Source organism: Gambusia affinis, linkage group LG12 (assembly GCF_019740435.1).
Source record: "Gambusia affinis linkage group LG12, SWU_Gaff_1.0, whole genome shotgun sequence".
Classification (NCBI taxonomy): Eukaryota; Metazoa; Chordata; class Actinopteri; order Cyprinodontiformes; family Poeciliidae; genus Gambusia; species Gambusia affinis.
In genome coordinates this window covers 14,374,371-14,386,513 of record NC_057879.1, presented here as the reverse complement: position 1 = coordinate 14,386,513, position 12,143 = coordinate 14,374,371, and the positions used below count along the sequence as shown (strand labels likewise).

The window sequence follows — 12,143 nt, the reverse complement described above, 5'->3', positions numbered from 1 at the left end:
TTTGATTCAATGCAGCAGAACAGAATTCTCAAATGTCTTTGGCTTATCTATATATTTGTTTGTGAGCAAAGAGGAGTTGTTTTTTTTTCAGATGTTTTTTTGTCAGCAGTGGGGAAAATCTTTGCAACAGACAAGGAGCTCTTCAGCATTTAGTTTAGTAGAGACTGAAATTTCAGTGGTTGCTGCCTCCAAGACCGCCGCAGGTCTTTTGTTGTCAGTTGAGGGTTTTTGACCACCTGCCTCCTCAGGAATGTGATGAAAGTCATTGACAGCTTACCCTTTTCTGCCATGTCCAGGAGGCATAGCTGCTGTTCCTTTAACTTTAAAAAAGCAAACTGTGCCTCTAAGGAGATCTCAAAGAACATTCAGATCCTCCTTTGTCATGTTTTTTTTTTTTAATTTTGTTGTTGTTCATCTTAGGCAACAATCGCTTTTAGTCAGAAGAGATCATACTCTATTCAGGGGTTTGAAAGATTTCCATATTTAGGATAGGAAAACCTAAAATGCAATGGGTGTTGAAAAAATGTAGGTGAAACAATATGATTAAAATTTCCTCAACACTGATTTTAATTTAAGTTCTTCATTTTTAAATAAAAATATGAAATGTAATTAAAGGCTCACTCAAGAAAATGATGCACATAACATCTGATACCAATCTCATTTAACTAAGAGTATCTAACTTACTCTTAGTAAAGAGTATTTCATTTAACTAACTGATTTTTAAGTACCAGTCATGGAGACATGAAATTTTACTCATTTAAAACACTATTCTCCTTAAAAATTACAAATTAATTGAGACTGACAATTACAGAAAAATTTAAGAGGAACAAAAATCAAGAAATGTTCATGTAAAATATCTGTTGAAAATGAAGGTGCTAACTATGTGCTTTAAAACGTAAATGGTTTAGTCACATATGACATGTAGTAAGAGTTATTTTTGGTTTTTAAGAGAGAAGTGTGGCCTACAATGATGTGTGTGGATGGCTTGTTCTGTACGATGGACAAGCCCTCACTGAAAAAGCTAAAAGGCATAAAACACAGTATGAGAGTGAGGTTGACTCCGACTTTCTGCTGAATACAGGACAAAACTAAAACACGAGTCTTTCTGGCCTAACAGAAGGATAGACAAATATTCATAATACATAATGGATAACAGACAAGGGCAGAGGGAGGAAACAATTAACAGAAATATATAGGATATTTTGAAAGATCATTTTTGTAAAGATGTTAATTTATATGTTCTTTTAGCATTGCAATTAAATGTAGTACTCTGCTCACACCCAGGCAAATACGGAGGTAAATATTATATATATATATATATATATATATATATATATATATATATATATATATATATATATATATATATATATATATATAGAAAGCTTACAGTGTAAAATAAAAACAACCAGTAAAATTTTGTCAATGTTTGAATGTGCGCTCTGAACCCCTACATCTTTGTAAACACTCAGACCGCAGTTTCTGAGATCCCAACAATTTAATCACCACAGCATCCATTACTCTGCTGTTTGACCACTATGAGTTCACCGTCAAGAGAAAACATCCAGGAAAACAATGCATTAACAGGGGGGGACTTCACTACATTACAAACACCACTTTACTCTGTCATGGTTAATTCAAAAGCATCTCAAACCCACTCTGAACGTCTCAGCCTGATCGATAACATCTCACAATAGAGGCTAGTTTACCTTTGAATCTCCTAAGCATGTCAAATAAAGCAACTGTTAAATGTAAGTTCTTCATCATACGTCTATTGAAACTCTTATAATAGCGCTTACAGTGACATTCTATTACATGTAGCTACAGTCCCAGTTGCCATGCCAACATGGTCAGCAAGGCAATAAACTGATTACTGTCTTACCGATGAATGGAATGGCGTCCAGGGACTCGTCCAGGTTGCTGGAGCAGGAGTTGTGACGTTGCTCCTCAAGGCGGCGCATGTGTATCTCTCGCCGTGTATCATTTGGAAGCCAGCAAGCCGCCACATCTGCTGTAGAGTCCGCTCCTTCATCATTCACAGCCAGGATGTATGAGGGGTGCCGCAGTGGGCTGGGGTTCTTTCCACCGTGAGGTTTCTCCCTCATAACCACTGCAGGTTCTGAGGGGCTTTGACAGTTTACTTGACTTTGAGAATCTTGGTGGGCTGTTTTGAGGATGCCAGGCCTCTGAGGGATCTCTCTTGTAGCAGAGCATGACGAAGACCTGATTCCAACTACTGTTGCGTCTCTGCCTGCCTCAGAGATCTGTATGGTTTCTGACCGCATCCTGTTCTGACCTGGTTGGCTAGTGTGGCCTAGATGGTGTGCTGGGACTGAAACTCTTTGGTCGATAAAAGAATGTTCAGTGCTTTTCCCAAAAAGCATGGCAGACAGGATTGGTGAGGAGCGAGTCTGAAGGGAATCTGGACCTTTAGAGAAAAAAGAAGGGTTTGGTGCTCCTCTCATACCACCGCTGTACCCAGCCGAAGGCCTGAAGGGCACAGCGTTTCTGGGCATCGCTTGCCGGCTGGGTCTTGTACCTTGGTCTGCCCTTGCATACCCTGCTCTCCTCTCAGTGGGCCGAGCCAGCTCAACAGGTTCAACATAGTCTATGGAATGAGATCGAGCTTTCAGAGCCAGGGCATCTTGAGACACACTTCGAGGAGGCCAGTTCCTTGGATTGCTTATTTTCTCTGAATTCCTCATCCGGTCCTGTGAAGCGCTGCGAGGGGCCACCTGAAAATGGGGTGGAGGTCCGTGGTATGACCGTTCATGGGAGGTACTCCTGCGCCGTATTCCTTGAGGAACCCAGTCTCCTCTGGGAATGTGAGAAGCAGCTGGAAAGGAGGGCTGACCTGCAGTTCGCAAATTGTCCAACCTTTCCTGAATTGTCCGACTACCATGGGAATGGATACCTTTGTTGTCAATGTATTCCCTGTATGTCTGGTAAGTGCGCCAATCAATGTTTTGATGGTTGCCTGGGTAGTTAGGTGCTTGACCTGCAAAGGGAACCATTCCCGGACCACTGGGATAGACATCGGCCTTTCGAGGGAAAGGATACTGGGCCAGAGACCCCGGTCTTCCCCTAACATAGACAGGATCCATGAAATCAACCCTCTGTGCCGAAACCACCCGTCCCATGTGTGCCGAGTTGGGAGAAACCACCATAGTCCTAACGCTGTCATTGCGCATGCACACCGCTGTTTGGCTTTTGGAATATTGGCGAGGAGGAGATGGGGGCACGGTGATTTCCTTACGATACCCATAATCAAGAGATGCTGCTGGACCCCGGCAGACCTGCCCCGATGAGTCTGTCACCTGGGCCATGCCCGTGGGCTTACAGTCTACTCTGGGGTAGCATACCACTGGTGGGTCAGGGATGTGACTTGCATTTCCACTGTAGCTATTGTAGCCACGCAGGTAGGCATCCTGGGAATAGGCCTGAAGACAGAGCAAGAAAGCCATGTTACAAGAGAGGCGTACAAACAGCAAGTGGGTGCAAGATTAAATAGTGTGGCGCTAGATGCTTAAAGACAAGTCAAGTGTGATATTGAAAATGTTACTGGATGCATGTGTAGGCAGTGCCTGCTTCAGTGAGTGAGTGGAGGCGTTTCAAACAGCTGAGCAGTGTCAAAGCTCTTCATCTGCTCCTTATTTAGAATTGACTTGGTAATACTAGTGAATATCACACTTTATACTAAAGAAAAAAATACTTCTAAACAGCTAGTCATTTATCATCATTTTTAAAAATTACTGGTCAGGATATTCTTTCCCACTATTAGCAAAGACACAAAAATACATTCAATTATGAATACTATGAACAACATCATATTTGGTGGGAAAAAATGTCAAAATACAATCACAAAATGGACAGACAGATAGATCACAGTTACATACCTCAGACTGACAGACTAACCTCTTACAGGCAGCAGGATGCCAGGGTCTCATACAGAATGTGCTATAATTATCTTCCCTAGGTATCATGGATTAGTACAAAGTCTAAACTATTTCCTTGGCGAGTGTAGCAAAAAAAAAATAAAAAATCCAAAGTAGGAACTTAAAATATAAAGAGTAACAATATCTATTTTTGCTACTCACAATATACCTACAACAACCATTAAGGAAAGGTATAAGGACTTTGGCCCTGTTACAGTACAACCTTACAATAAAACTGTGTGAGTTGCAGCAATCAGTTCTAAGCTAAGTTCCTCCCTTAAGTATGACTGTAAGCAGTTCAGAGGTCAGCAGCCTTTATGAAACTGATGACATCCGACATAAAAAGATGAAGAAGAGGGCGAGGCTTCACTGAGATTCCAACTCGAGCTTTTAATCTAACAGGTACCGCAGGCACAGTGCATCGGCCATGTCTGCAGTCTAAACATTTGAGCCATTAGCACATACTTGATCATAAACATAAATCCAAGACAGCTGTGTAGTAGTAATTTACAACCACTCGAAAGAAATCCTGGGATGCTGATGGCATGCATGACACATGCAAAATGATACAGCAGGTACGACATGTGGCAGGTACCAATTGTACCCTTTTCTTACCAGATTAGTTGTTTCGTTAGAGAAAGGCTGCCATTACAGCAAACGAACACGAGAGCATTGAGGAATCATGGGAGAAAAAGAATGACAGCAGAGCAGAAAGCACAAATTGTAAGAAAAATAACTGGTTCCAAGAGCATAGAAGATGAATCAGCCATAGCAAAGCCTGGGATTGACATGCTAAAAATACACTGGAGTTGCAGCGGCGGCACACAAGGATGAGAAAGCAAAGATGTATCAAGGGTTGCCACGTTACAACCTGCCCGTGACACTTTGTCCTGGTCGAGGTGGCAGAAGCTGAAGCATGGTTTCCATACTGCTGTTAGGTCTCCATGGCTTTATCCATCTTCAAACAGAATATTACGCTAACTGAACAAGGTGTCTCCAGTCTATGTCGCCCTCTCTCTCTCTTTTTCCCTCCCTGCTACTGCTCACATGACAGAAGCAGCAGCTGCTGATTATACATTCAGCTGTGATGGTACAGCTCCCCCTCCCACTTTTTCCTCCTCCCTCCTTTTCTCTAAGCGTCAACCTGTTTGAAACACAGAGCAGTCAGCTGATTTCATCCTCTGGTTTAAGCTCATCATTCACGCTTTCCCCTCCGTTTTCTCTGCTCATTATTTCCTTTCGCTTTATAGCGAACTATTCCCTCCCTTTTCTGCTCCATAAATGTTCCAGTCTCTCTCTTTGCTAAGCAACTGCTGCCCGTCTCCAAGCTCTCAGTGCTTGCTGCCGCCTACAGTGTCATGTCTCTCCGCTAGCATCTGCGATAATCCTCTGATTTTTGCAGAAAGATCATAGTGTGATTGTGTACACTACAGATATTTTTGTGTTGGCGTTTTTCATTGGCTGAGAAACAATGTGGTGAGAGGTATCACGGCACACAGCGTAGGAGAGTGAACTGCATAAATGACTACAGACAGAAAAAGAAGCAAGCCAGGAGGAGGACTCTCAGGGAAGAGGGTGGAGTAGCAGTAAACTGGATATGACAGAGGACAAATGAACTTACTAAAAATGAAAAATGAAATTTTCATATACAGTGGTGTGAAAAAGAAAAAGTACACCCTTTTCCTTTTCCTCCTTTTTTGTTGCTTTTTGTCACTTAAATGTTTCATATCGTGAAACAAATTCAAATACAACCTGAGTAAATATAAATGGTGGTTTTTATATTATTTCAGTTATTAAGAGAAAAGTTATCAAAAGCCTGATCCTGAAAGAAAATATAAGAGCATCATCTTAATAAATCATGTATTTACTATTCATGATTCACTTTAACTGGAAAAACTGACTTCAATTTTACAAGCCCACAACTGATAACTGTCAGATCTGTAGAATCAAAAAGATCATGTCTGACAAGATCTTGAAATTCAAGAAAATATGAGAAAGTTATTGATGTCTATTAGTGTGAAAAGTGTTACAAAGCTATTTCTAAGGCTCTGGGACTCCAGCAAACCAGGGGGAGAGCCACTATTTACAAACAGAGAAAACATGGAACAGAGGAAAACCTTTAAAGGAGCGGATGATCAACCACATGTACTCCAAGAATGCATGGACTCATTCAGGAGATTGTGAAAGAAACACAACAAAACCTAAACCACTGAAGATGTCGCTTAACTGAGTGAAGGTCAGAGTTCATGATTCAGCAACATGAAAGACAAAGTTACCAGGTGAAAACCATAGCTAACCAAAAAGAACTCCAAGGTTTGTTGGTTTGGATAGCTTTTTCCCTGAATTAATGGCATCATAATTGTTTTCAATTCAATCATTTAAATGAAAAAAAAAATTGGATAATGAATTGAATATAGTAACAATATTTTCAATATTTAATATTTCAAAATAATTGAATGTGTGCTTTATACACAAATAAATATTTATCATTACCGCATTACATGTGCTAAGTAGATGAGTTTTCAGTTAGTAATAAGTATTTAATGTAGCCCTTAAAAATCCCCAGGGACATATACCTGTTGAGCAAAAATCTTCCACTTGTATAGTAGTGTTCAAATCAAAAACCCACTAGCAGGCTATAAAAAGCTCTTAGAAATTGATTTCTATGCAAAAAGGATCTGCAATGGTTTTACTCTGGATATGAAACATCTTGATTTAGCAGAATCAATAGCAGCAACCTACAGCTCCCTGCAGCATGCATAAAAGATTAATGATGAAATTTAAAGCCTGCTAAGGTAAGAGGGTTTCCCTCTGTGACACTTGGGGGGGACACGCCGTGTTGATGTCATTGCATGTTTAAGGTACATTTAGAACTACTGAAGAAAAGCAAGAACATTTGCCATGAACGTTAAGATTAGCCTAACTACTAAAAGCACCAGATTAAATGTGAATAAATTGTAATATTCATGCTGCCATAATAAGTTGCTAATTTCTGAAGGATTTAAGACAACCATTTGAAACACATTTTATTTATAAGTAACAAAAACACCAGCTGAAAGCAAAACCATTTCAATTGCAACAATCAAGCAATTAAACATAGATTATGCCAGCATATTAGTGTTTCAAAGGTTTTAGCAAATAACTAAAAATGTCATCTTAGAGGAACAGAAATATTACATTTTTAGTTTGGGGCTACTACAATAATTGTCTGACTTCACAAAAAGAGCTGAAAACTATGGGGAGCCCTTTTATTCAACATTTTAAAAATACTGTTATTACTACATAATGATTGACTTTATCAACTGGATAAGAGTCCCTATAGAATAAAAACAAAATAGGTATTTTGAAAATATATTTTTAAATGTGAAGATTAATTTCTGAGTTTTATTTATTTACTTAAAGAATTATTTATTTCAGCAACAATTCTTTTTATTATTATTATTATTTTGTTTGTTTTAGTTTATTTTTTAATGGGCTATTTATTTTATTTTGAATGAAAAGCCTCTCCATAGAAAACATTTTACTTGAAAATCATGAAGTCACACTATCTACAGCACGCGCAGCAATGAGGTCAAGAATGTATTTAATTCAAAATTCAAATTCCTAACTTGAACTGCAGAATCATTAACTTTTGATTTCAGAGAAAGTCTCTCATGTAGAAGCAAGTCACATCAGAGGAACTACTGGGGGGAAAAAAAGAGCTTAGAAGTTTAAAACATTAAGAAAGCTGCTTAAAGATTTCTGTCAAGGTAAAACATAACACAAAATGGTATCAACAGATATGGCTTAACCCAGCAAAGCGGTTCTAAAGAAATAAATTACTTTAAAAAATTACGTTATATTGTTGCTTAGCAAAAGTAAAGGTATATTAATCACTGTCCTCTTGCTTGTTATAGACTATCCAGACTCAAAACTGAGTTGTTGGAGGAGGAGGAAAGTTTGGACAATACTGTTTGTTTCAAGTCAGGCAGCTTGCTAAATTTCTGGTGCTTTTCTGCCAATATCTATTAATTACATAAAACCTTTAACATAAAACCTAAGACCTACAAAGCTGGAGTGTACATTTTGTCCCATATTAATGTCATCTGAGTGTATTTTTGTGATGCATCATCAAGCAGTGAATTTAGGGCATTTCCGCACTGGTGTCAGCTGCAGTTCTGGAGGACAGAAAGTCTCTTATGGCCTGATTAGGAGGCCCAGATAGAGAGTACTGATGGGACAGGCTGGATATCTGGATCTCATGACTACTGCCCCAACATAAACACTTTAAAACTAGAGCAGCTCCAGGATGATCCAGAAGTTGTTACAAATTTAAAAAGCAGTTTTTTTCTTCATAGTCTTTTAGAATATGATGAAAAACTCAATCTCACCAGTTGCAGTATGTCCTCATCTTTTGGCATCACACAAAGCTCAAGAACGTCACCACTGAAAAAAGGAAAGGGGCATTTTGAAACAGAAACATTACGCCAAATAAACCAAAATAAATCAAACTCTCACCATCTTACCTGTCTTGGATCAAAGTTATCACCTCAGAATAAGCTTTTCCGATTATGCTGGCTCCATTCACCTTCACTATTCGATCACCTATTCAACAACAAAGGTCTCATCCAAAGGTTTGAAAACAGTGTGCTAAACAAATAAAGCATTTAATAGATGAACAGGAAATCAAAAAGGAGCATAAAAATCAGCAGAAATTATACACCTGCTGGCTGATTAGCAAATCAGCAGCAGTACAATGAAAATACTCCTCTACTTACAGTCTTTCGGCCTTTGACTGGAAATGTGCAAACTTTTAAAAACAATCTGAAAATATTTAATGCTGACTGAGTATTACCTGTACAAAGGCCAGCTTCATGAGCAGGACCCCCTTCCTTGACTTGTTTCACAAAAATAGTGTCCATCGGTTCTAACCTATTTCTCTGCCTCCCTGTAGAAACACAAAAAAGAAAATTAATTATTCCAGTTTCTTAAAATGTTGACAAATTCTGATTTAAATATGCCTATTATTTTATATTATAGCATAAAAAAATATATAAAAATCAAACCAAAAACAAAATGTAAAAAAAAAAGCCTCATGTGCAAGAAATAAAACAAAAACAAACACAGTTTAGTTGAAAACTACTACCTAAAATAAGATGGTGCGCTGGGTATTTGTTTGGGATAATTCTTGTCTACTGCTAAGACAGACAATGAGTCATTAATAGAGTCAATCTGTGGGGTTTTTACGGACGCGGATCAGAATGACCAAACACAGAAAAACCTGTTTGCTCATGCTGCCCGTGTCTCCTAGCAGCTGCATGGCCACGGAAATAAAAGGAGAAAAGAAAGAAAGGAGGAGTGGGGCAAAATAAACTAAGGAGGAAGAGTGACAGAGTGCTCAGCTGCACACCTCCCACTCTTTCCTTGTAAACTGAGAAATAGCTGTGGGCACAGCCAGAGAGTGGCCAAAATACTTCCCCAGTAGTTAACATTCTGGTGGTGAGTCAGCACACACTACCTCGCTAAGTCCAGCTGACGTGAACTCGAGCATGAGATCGCATGATTGTTTGTGGCTGCATGTGCCATTTAAAATGCATACAATAGTCAATAACTTAAATAAAGGGGAGAACAAACTTATAAACCAGTTATCTTATTAAAAGAGTCACATTACATGACTCTTAAAAATGAACCAAATGATCCCACTGCCTTTTTAAGCTCCAAACCACAGAAACTTGTGACCTTATTTTGAACACTTTAAACACAACAGATTAATTACAAAGAATCATATCATGGGAATTCCCATTACATAATAAACAGAAAAGTCTCCTATTAACTAAAGCTGGAAGAAACACACCCCCTCTGGTGGTGTGCTTTGGAGCTGCAGCTCCATTTCTTCAAGGAAGCTATTCTTGAACTAATGTGTGAACAGACTCTTTGCCACTACAAATCACATGAAGGAAATATAATTCAAGACAAACTTCTTATGTCCATTTATTTTACAGTTACAGGATATGAATATCGAAACACACATCTACCAGGAAAAGGGATATAAACTAAAACTAAAATACTCATGACTGTGTCACTGGGTTAGGGCTGCCTAACAAACATGACATCAAGTGAACCATTTAGATTTTCAGTGGAAAAATGAGTCTTGGGCTCAAAGCAAAAATTTCCATCCTCCTGTTCTCTGTTTGTATCCCAAATTTAAATTAAAATCATACCAACTTGTATCTTGGAATGGGGAAAATCCAAACTCCTGCTGTGGTGCGTCACCAATAGATATATGGTATACTTCACTTAATGCTAACGTTTTTTATTTGTGGTATTTCATGTCATCTTATGAATTACAACAAGTAATTTCAACTGACTTCAAGATCAACATCAGTGCCCAGCAACACGTGATGAAGGGGTAACACTGCACACACCCCTGGTTATAGTTCTAGTTCCTCCGTTACTTTCTCCAGCATCTTACTGAAATAATTCCTAAGCTGTATAAACAGTGTGACAGAATATTTTGGAAACGATAGCTCTTTAAAAAGTTGGAATACTTTAACGAAGGCCTGTTTAATGCTTCACTTGTTAGATAAAAATAAAAATGATGAAACATGGTCAAAAACAAAAAATTCAAGGAAAATTCAGACCTGCTCTTTTTTTCAGTACTTTTTTTATGTGTTACAAAATAAAAATAAACTAAAACCATGTGAAGTTGGCAACTGTAGCACAGAAACAGCTACAGAGTTGATGGTTGTGGCGTCATTAGAAGTCAATGAATCGACTTGGTTGTACATCAGGGCAAAGAGTTTAAAGAGTTTTTCTGCTTACCTCTGCGCCCACAATCTTCTTCCTGTGAACGCACAAAGATACTCAGCATGACTGTTGTGCTTATGGCCACATAATTTTGTTCATCTGGATTTTTGTTGACTCACAGTAATAAATCAAAGAAAATCTCGACATTTACCGGGAAGCAGTGCAGGCTCGACTCTGGTGGGTACACGATGAAATGCCGCAAAGTGAACCCAAACCCCAGGGATGTGCGCCGTAAGCGCACGGTTTTGGGCCTGGGCCAAGCGAACGGCTCCTCTTCTGTGGAGTACTGCACTGCAGGACAGTCAGCCAAACTTCGCCTCTCTGCAGAGTCATTCTGTACAGAAAAGAAAGATGTAGAAATTATTGAGCATAAAATCCGCCTGATCTTTTAAGACAACTTTATTTTGTAAATAATAGTTCTTAAAAGGATTAAAAGCTGATAACAAAACTACCATAAATAAAAGAAGTTTCAGGACGAACATATTTCTTGTTTCTTGTTAATTTGCTGCATGCTAAAGGTGCTAGCAACACGTTTTTATGAAATCAAACAAATTCCTTCTGTTTAAATACTTTTACACCAATAGAACATGCCATCGTCAGTTTTTCTACTTGCTTTGCTAAAGTTGCAGTTGTTATTTAATCAAGATAGAAACTATCCTCTAAAAAAACAAGCATGCTTCAGGTGAACCATATCAACCATAAGGCAACTTCTTAGAATTCTTCTTGGTAAATCCAATTATATTCATCTTGGTGTCTTTTTCCCCTCCCTCCTCCTCTTAATTGGTATATTTTTAGTCTATATTTTAATTACTCCATCAAATGTTCATATTTGATTATGAATGACCACAGAAAAAAGATTAAAGGATATACAAGATCACAAAACATTGAAGAAAATAATTAAAACACATGCGAGTGGAACAGACGTGTTTCACTTGCCTGTTCCACTCATGAAGGAGTGACGTCCACTCCTTTGCCTTTGTTAATGCCAGCTGACCAGATCAGTTTTTGTAACACTCAGAGCAGAAAATGTTTTTTTTTGTGTTTTGTGGATCTCGGAAGATGAAATTCTAACTTTAAATATACAGTTGTGCTTTTATGGTCAGTGTGTAATTGTTAGTGGGGCAAATGTTAGAGGAGAATTCATTTTTAAGCGGGATATATTGTAAGTTTGGAATAACAAGAGAAATATTTACAGTTAGTTCCTGGCCTTCAGGTTTTAAGGACACACACTCCTGTGTTTACAGTACATTTATAGCCTCACACCTTTGTTGTTTCATATGTGTAGCAGCAGAAACAAATTTACCCAAATTTCCTGCAACAGTATATGTTCAGCGATATCTTAGATGATAAACCATAAACAAGCAGACTCTCTCCTCAACCCCCAACCAGTTTCAACCATTTCTCCCAGCCCCAGAGAGACAG

At 38.5% G+C, this 12,143-nt stretch overlaps 1 protein-coding gene across 4 annotated transcripts in view; it reads right to left on the bottom strand.

The window, feature by feature from the left end:
- arhgap21b (Rho GTPase activating protein 21b) overlaps positions 1 to 12,143 on the bottom strand; it is a 35,464-nt gene that overhangs the window by 14,659 nt on the left and 8,662 nt on the right. Inside the window, exons 3-8 of one of the 4 annotated variants that reach the window (XM_044133462.1) lie at positions 10,873 to 11,055; positions 10,737 to 10,758; positions 8,770 to 8,862; positions 8,441 to 8,519; positions 8,306 to 8,360; positions 1,883 to 3,440 (exon numbers count right to left, since the gene is read on the bottom strand). In XM_044133462.1, the coding sequence (XP_043989397.1) occupies positions 1,883 to 3,440; positions 8,306 to 8,360; positions 8,441 to 8,519; positions 8,770 to 8,862; positions 10,737 to 10,758; positions 10,873 to 11,055 (1,990 nt within the window). Of the gene's footprint in view, positions 1 to 1,882; positions 3,441 to 4,550; positions 4,783 to 4,806; positions 5,380 to 8,305; positions 8,361 to 8,440; positions 8,520 to 8,769; positions 8,863 to 10,736; positions 10,759 to 10,872; positions 11,056 to 12,143 lie in introns of those variants that run through there. The other 3 variants (XM_044133464.1, XM_044133463.1, XM_044133465.1) reach the window with 3 other exon arrangements.